At 50.5% G+C, this 7,106-nt stretch overlaps 1 protein-coding gene across 1 annotated transcript in view; it reads left to right on the forward strand.

The window, feature by feature from the left end:
- Aifm2 (apoptosis inducing factor, mitochondria associated 2) overlaps positions 1-7,106 on the forward strand; it is a 17,723-nt gene that overhangs the window by 9,235 nt on the left and 1,382 nt on the right. The window contains exons 5-7 of the mRNA XM_026785392.1: positions 3,316-3,486; positions 5,167-5,319; positions 6,340-6,540. Of these exons, the coding sequence (XP_026641193.1) occupies positions 3,316-3,486; positions 5,167-5,319; positions 6,340-6,540 (525 nt within the window). The remainder of the gene's footprint in view (positions 1-3,315; positions 3,487-5,166; positions 5,320-6,339; positions 6,541-7,106) is intronic.

Genomic DNA, 7,106 nt, shown 5'->3' on the forward strand with positions numbered 1-7,106 from the left:
TATATATATATATATACACATATATAATATCTTTGTGTGTGTGCATGCACAAGTGCCACGGTGTGAGTCGGAGGATATCCTGTGGGAGTCAATTCTCTGCTTCCACCCTGTCTCCCCTGGGATTTGAACCCATATCATCATGCCTGGGGACAAGCACCTTTACCTTTACCCATCTCCCACTCCAGCAATACCAGGACTTTGCTCGGGTCCTGGGAGGCTGGAGCCCCACATGCATGAGCAGAGTGTTTTCCATCTTGTACTAAAGCAATTCCACACACAGTCACTCCACATAGCAAGAAGAGCCTCCTGCTTCAGCTCCTGGCTGTACAGAGCTCTGAACGTGGGGAGAGGAGGGCCAGCGAGTTGTCTCATAAACCCAACCGCCCATGTCTCTCCTTCCAAGTGAGAGCCTTTGGGATGAGGCCTGGATGTTCTCTTTTTGCTGTGAAGTTTCTTGGTATGTTTGATTGGCAGCGCTTGCCCTGGACAGCCGCATGGTGGTCACGTAGGTCAGCCTTAGCTCATGTGAGTGAGCTTCTTCGAGCCACAAAGAGCCTGTGAACAGCACTCCTCTCCCTGGGGAGAGATGGTCAGCTTCCACAAGGAAAATCAATCTGGCATAATTTAATTATTTGCTTACTCTCTGACAAATGGCTGGAAATTATGGTGACTGATGGATGTAGTTAAAGCATTCATTTTGATTCATGCGTGTTGCATAGAAAGCCCACCCTCCCCCGCTTGTTCTCAGTGCTTCTGTGATGAGCAGAGTGGGTCTCTTCCAACACTGACTGATCTTACTAGCACTAGTGGGGTGTCCCGTGATACAGTTCAACTCCAGAGCTGCCTGGAATTGGCACATACACTACAGGCCAAGGGCTCAGCCCCATAAGGCTGCTCCCACCTCCGATGACAGTGGAGTCGTAGGTCCCTGGTTAAATAACACTTCTGACCCAGCTATAAGCGGAAAGTTTTTTTCCATTGGGTTTTATAGCAGCTAGAGTGTCATATAGACCCCAGAGATAAAGCTTGCTTACCACTGCTAGCTTACCACAAAAGAGGTTTTAAAGGACACAGATGGGGCTGGAGAGATGACTTGATGGTTAAGAGTTCATACTGCTCTTGCAGGGGGCCCCGGTTTGGTTCTTAGCACCCACATGTGGGGCTCACCCCACCTCTATGTCCAGCTCCAGGGGATCTAGTGCCCTCTCCTGGACTCGATAGGCACTGCATTCATGTGCGCATATCCACATACAGACGTGTAACTAAAACGAATAAAATAAGCCTTTAAAGGACATATACAAACAGCCAGATAAAGAGATCCCAAACACAGGGGCCTCTTTCTCCCTGGAGTTGGGGTATGCCACCTTCATTCATGAGGAGGCTCTCCAAGTCTTGCAGGGGGATTTGAAGGCTTCTTCATTGGCATGATGAACTGTGGAACTCCACCTCCAGCTCCCTGGGCTTCCTGGGAGATTGGGGCAGGGGCTGGAAGCTCCCACTGTGGTTTGATTCTGGTGGCGTTGTCCCATCAGATTGAATGATGCTCCTGTCACCCAAGAAATTCCAAGGCATCCAGTAGTTTGTCACTCAGAGAATTACAAAGTTCACTGGGTTAGGAATTAGGGCCAAATATCAGAACAAATGATTCTTCCAGCACTACAAGGCTTCAGAGCTCTGTGTCAGCAACCAGGAACAGACCAGAATTCTTGTCATGTCACGGGGATAAAGACGGTCTGAAGTAGTACGTTTCAACTAACTTAGGATAGGATCTATGTTGTATTAGTAGGCATGTAGGAGCACGTGTGTGATTGGCGTGTGCTGAGTTCCCTCCTTTACCACATTTTTATTAGGGACGAGCATAGTAGCACCCTTTAATCCCAGCACCTGGGAGGCACAGGCAAGAGGATCTCTGTGAGTTCTAGGCCAGCCTGGTCTATATAGCGAGTCCCAGGACAGCCAGGACCATGCAGAACAGTGGTTCTCAACTTTCCTGATTCTGTGACACTTTAATACAGATCCTCATGTTGTGGTTACCCCCACCATAAAATGATTTTCATTGCTACGTCATACCTGTGATTTTGATACTCTTCTGAACTGTAATGTAGGTATCTGATATCTCTGATGGTCTTAGGTGACCCCTGTGAAAGGGTTGTTTAAACCCCCCCAAAGGGGTTGTGACCACAGGTTGAGAATTATTGAAGTAGAGAGACCCTGTCTCAAAAAAAAATTTAAAATTTTTACTTACTTTAGTGTGTGTGTGTGTGTGTGTGTGTGTGTGTGTGTGTACATGCCACATTCTGCTCTCTATGAGGAGATCATAGAACAACTATAGGAGCTGTTTCTCTCCTTCTACCCTGTGGGTCCTGGGTTCACACTCAGGTTGTCAGGCTTGGTGGCAATCACCTTACCTGGTGAGCCATTTTGCCAGCCCTCCCTCCGTGAATGTGTTTTCTCGTCCATCATTACACAGTTCCTGAGTGGGACAATTGAATTCTGGTGAGTGTCAGGAGATGTCTGGTCCAGGTGTCAGAGATGGGATTTCAAACCCAGTCAAGTCCCCACTTCCCCTCTTCTCCGCTTTCCCTTTCTTTCTGTCTTTCCCTCCTCTCCCTTTTCCTTCTAAGACTTCGTATGTGCTAAGCAAACATTCTACCCGTACGCTATGTTTCCAGCCTTCTTTTTATGTTTTATTTTATTTTGGAGACAGGGTTTCTCTCTGTAGCCCTGGCTGTCCTAGAACTTAACTCTGCAGACCAGGCTGGCCTCGAACTCAAAGATCTCCACGCTTTTGCCTCCTGAGTGCTGGGATTAAAGGTGTATACCACCACTGTGCGGTCTCTTTTTACTTTTGGAGACAGGATCTGACTCAGTAGCCAGTTGGTCTGGAATTCAGCCTGGCCTGAAACCTGAGATCATCCTACCTCAGCCTCCACAGTGGCTGAGATTACAGGCCTGTGCCATCAGGCCGGAGAGACAGCCTGATTTCCAAGTCTGACCTGGACGGTGGTCACAATCTGAGTGCATGTCTTCTTGCTGAGACAGCAAGCGGATATGCCAATGAGGCTCATTTTACAACTAGAGCAGTGTTGCTATCAGCCTGGTGTGGGGTCGGAATGCTAGCAGCTTATATACTGATTATACAATTGCACATCCTGAAAACATTGTCCGTTTGCCTTAGGTGAGGTGTGGATTTGGGCAGTAGCACATGGGTGGTCCTCTGGTTCAGGGGCACTGAGTCCTGAGAGGTAGGCTGGAGCCCTGGCTGCTGTGTAGAGTTTGTCTCCCATGCTCATTTCCTCAGTATTACATGAGAAGTAGGAGGGGAGACTCAGGACTCCCCTCTCAACACCTGCGTTGTTTGTTTGTGTTTGTTCCAGGTCACTCTCATCCACTCCAAAGTACAGTTGGCCGACAAGGAGCTCCTGCCCAGTGTGCGGCAGGAAGTAAAAGAGATCCTCCTCCGGAAGGGTGTGCAGCTGCTGTTGAGTACGTGTGACAAGCCCCTCCTGTCCAGCCCCCACCTGCTGATACGCTGCCCGTGGCCCAGCCATGGCCGCCGGTTGGGGCTGTAGCTGTGGTTCATCCGCTCAGGCTCCCCTCCTTCCCATTGTATCCAGAGAGCATCAGGAAGTCTCAGACGCGGGAGCCTGCCTGAGCTGTATGCAGCGGGAAGTCAAAGTCACAGGGCTAGAGGGACCGGCTGTAGTTAGGCACAACGACAGATAGGGGGTGCTATTCACTGGCTGACTTAAGTGCCTCTAAAGGATCCGCCCCATGTTTTCATTTTTCCTGTCTCTGTGGAAGATGGAACTGGCATGCAATTTGAGGCATCGAGGGTCTCTGTGTGGCCCTGGCTGTCCTGGAACTCACTCCGCTTCTGCCTCCTGGAACTCACTCCGCTTCTGCCTCCTGGATCTCACTCCGCCTCTGCCTCCTAATATTCCACCTGCTTCTGTAGCCTGAGTGCTGGGACTAAAGGCATCCATCCCCACTTCCCTGATTTTGGGTGTGGCTTTTTTTTTTTTTTTTTTTTGTCTAGAGCAGGAAGAGAGAGATGCTCCTGGTATTTGGAGTGGGATGGCACCTGCGTGTCCCCTCTGTGTTCTGTGCATAAGGGTATGAGGCAGTTGCTGTGGAAGCCCCACTCAGCTGTCACAGCCTCCTTTGGTGACTGGTCCCCGAGGACTGGAAGCACTTTCCTTTCAAACAGATCCCCTCACTTTCTCTGCCTTTTGCCACGTACCCATCCATCCATCCATCCAGCCAGCCAGCCATCCATCCATCCATCCATCACCCATCCACCCACCCATCCACCCACCCATCCATCCACCCACCCACCTGTCCACCCACCTATCCATCCATTCATCACCAATTCACCCATTCATCTATCCATCCATACATACACACATACATACACACATACATACATCTATCCACTCATCTATCCCTTAAACTAATTTTATGTGTGCTGATTTTTGCCTGTGTACATGTCTATGTACCATGTACGTGCCCAGTGCCTCTGGAGGCCAGAAGAGGATATTAGATCCCCTTGAACTGGAGTTACAGATGGTTTTTAGCCTCTATTTAGATGCTAGGAATCAAATCTGGGTCTCCTGGAGGAAAAAGTCCTCTCTCCAGCCCCTTCTTTTTTATTTTTATTTTTTTTTTAACTTTTGAGAGAGAGAATCTCATGTAGACCAGGTCGGCCTTAAACTGTCAGCAAGGACTGAATTTGTAATCCTCCCGCCTCCTTTTCCAGAGCACTGGCATACACACTATACATAGTTTTTCGGGGCTGCGTATAGAACACAGGACTTTCTGCACATCTTGCAAGTACCCTACCAACTGGACGCTTTCTCTGCTTTCTGGTCTGTGCTATACTAGGGGCCTTCCGCTTAGACGGGACAAACAAGCTGCCCTTCGGAACAGGAAGGGGCCCTCTGTTGAGTACCGTTTCCTAGAACTTGGGAAGCTTGATTTCACTTCCCTTCAGCAGCTTCCGGGAACTTTCCTCCAGATGGATCCCGTGGGGTCGGCTGTCCACATTCTGCTGCGTGGGGGTGGGGCGGGAGAGCAGACTGAGGGGGAAAGTCACGAGGGGAGTGATCACTTTCCCCGTGGTCTGCCTTGGTGTGTGCCAGCTCCCTGTCTCGGACCCCTCCACAGGCGAGCGGGTGAGCAACCTGGAGGAACTGCCTCTCAGTGAGTTCCGGGACTACATCAAGGTGCAGACGGACAAGGGCACGGAGGTGGCCACCAACCTGGTGATCCTGTGCAACGGGATCAAGATCAACAGCTCTGCTTACCACAGTGCCTTTGGTGAGTGCGTGGTCCAGGCATAGCTGCCCCCCCCCCCCAGCCGCCTCCTTTCTCTCTATGCTAGACACACCACAGCCCTTCCCACCTGAACCGGCACCCTGTCTCCTCTTTTATCCCATAGATCTTGAACTTTAAGTTTAGGCGAGAGGCCCTGCCTGCTCAGCTTGGAGGCCAGAATCTTCTGAGGTTAAGGGCTTCCACCTAGTGGACCGAGATGGAAGCAGGCTTCAGAGTGGGGAGAATGGCTTCCCTTCCTGATGCTTCCCATAAGGAAGCTGAGGAAGTCCCAGGTCAGGCTCTCCCCCTCCATAGATAGATATGCTGCTCTCTCCAACCCCAGACCTAAGCACCTGGTACTTCAGTTCCAGACCTCCGTTCGGGGAGGGTGGGGACCGTAACATGGCCTCATCTCTTAAAGCTCAATATCCAGATGCCAGAGGGACAGACGGTGGACCGATGTGTGTTTAAGCATCTACATGAAAGTGAGACTCAGTGGCCAAGCCCCATGGTCGCACTGCATCCCCAGGCACCTGTCACCAAAGGCTGAGCACCCTTTTCCTGACCAGTCTCTGCCAGATCCAGCAGGAAGTTAGTTTTCAGTCTAGAAGGAAGGTGGCCCACAGGGGTAATGGAGAGAGCACCCAGTTTACTGTCTCAGTATTCCAAGGTATTTTAGAAGATACGTTGTTTTAAGTCCCTTAAAGGAAGCTTATTGTTTAGGAAAGGGCTAAATCTATTTTAAACATATTACGATGTATGTTCCAAGGGCAGTTCAAGACCTGAGAGCCAGGGGACTTGCAAAGAGCTCTCTTTTGTGTGAGGTGGCTTTCCGGTGCTCTGCCTCAGGCTTGACCTGGCAGGAAGGGGCTTGGACGGGAACCTCAGGCAGGATGAGCAGCCGGTGGGCGTGTCACTTCCAAGCACACGTCTCTGAAGTGACTGGACCCACACCTGGGACTTGTTCCACTGTTCCGGAGGCGACTTAACAAGGCTGCTCAGGGGTGTCTTCTTGCCCAGCAGAGAATAGACTGGCCAGCAACGGTGCTCTCAAGGTGAACGAGTTCCTCCAGGTGGAAGGGTACAGCAACATCTACGCCATCGGCGACTGTGCTGATATCAAGGAGCCCAAGATGGCCTATCACGCTGGCCTGCATGCCAACATTGCTGTGGCCAACATCGTCAACTCCATGAAGCAGAGGCCCCTCAAAGCTTACAAGCCAGGTACGGAAAGCTTGGGCATTTGGCAGTTGTTAAGTTTGGGGTCAGATATGCGGAAGGCTTTGTGGGCTGTAAGATGGATGGCTGCTAGACTGCAGGTCCTGTCAAAAAGTCTCTTTAAAAAGTAAATGTGTTATCAGGCTGTAGCTCAGCGGTAGAATTCTTTCCTGGCATGAACTGAGGCCCTGGGTTTCATCTTCAGCATTGCTAACAGAGGTGAAGAGATGGCTCAGATGCGCTATCAAGGATCCTAGTTTGATGCCTAGAACACATTTTTTTGTTTGTTTGATTGTTTTCAAGACAGGGTTTCTCTGTGTAGCTTTGGAGCCTGTCCTGGCACTTGCTTTGTAGACCAGGCTGGCCTCAAACTCACAGAGATCTGTCTGCTTCTGCCTTCTGAGCTCTGGGATCATAGGTGTGTGCCACCACTACCCAGTTCTAGAACACATGTTTTAAAAACAAAAAGCCAGCCGGGCGATGGTGGCGCATGCCTTTAATCCCAGCACTCGGGAGGCAGAGGCAGGTGGATCTCTGTGAGTTCGAGACCAGCCTGGTCTACAGAGCTAGTT

Source organism: Microtus ochrogaster, linkage group LG2 (genome assembly GCF_000317375.1).
Source record: "Microtus ochrogaster isolate Prairie Vole_2 linkage group LG2, MicOch1.0, whole genome shotgun sequence".
NCBI classification, from domain to species: domain Eukaryota; kingdom Metazoa; phylum Chordata; class Mammalia; order Rodentia; family Cricetidae; genus Microtus; species Microtus ochrogaster.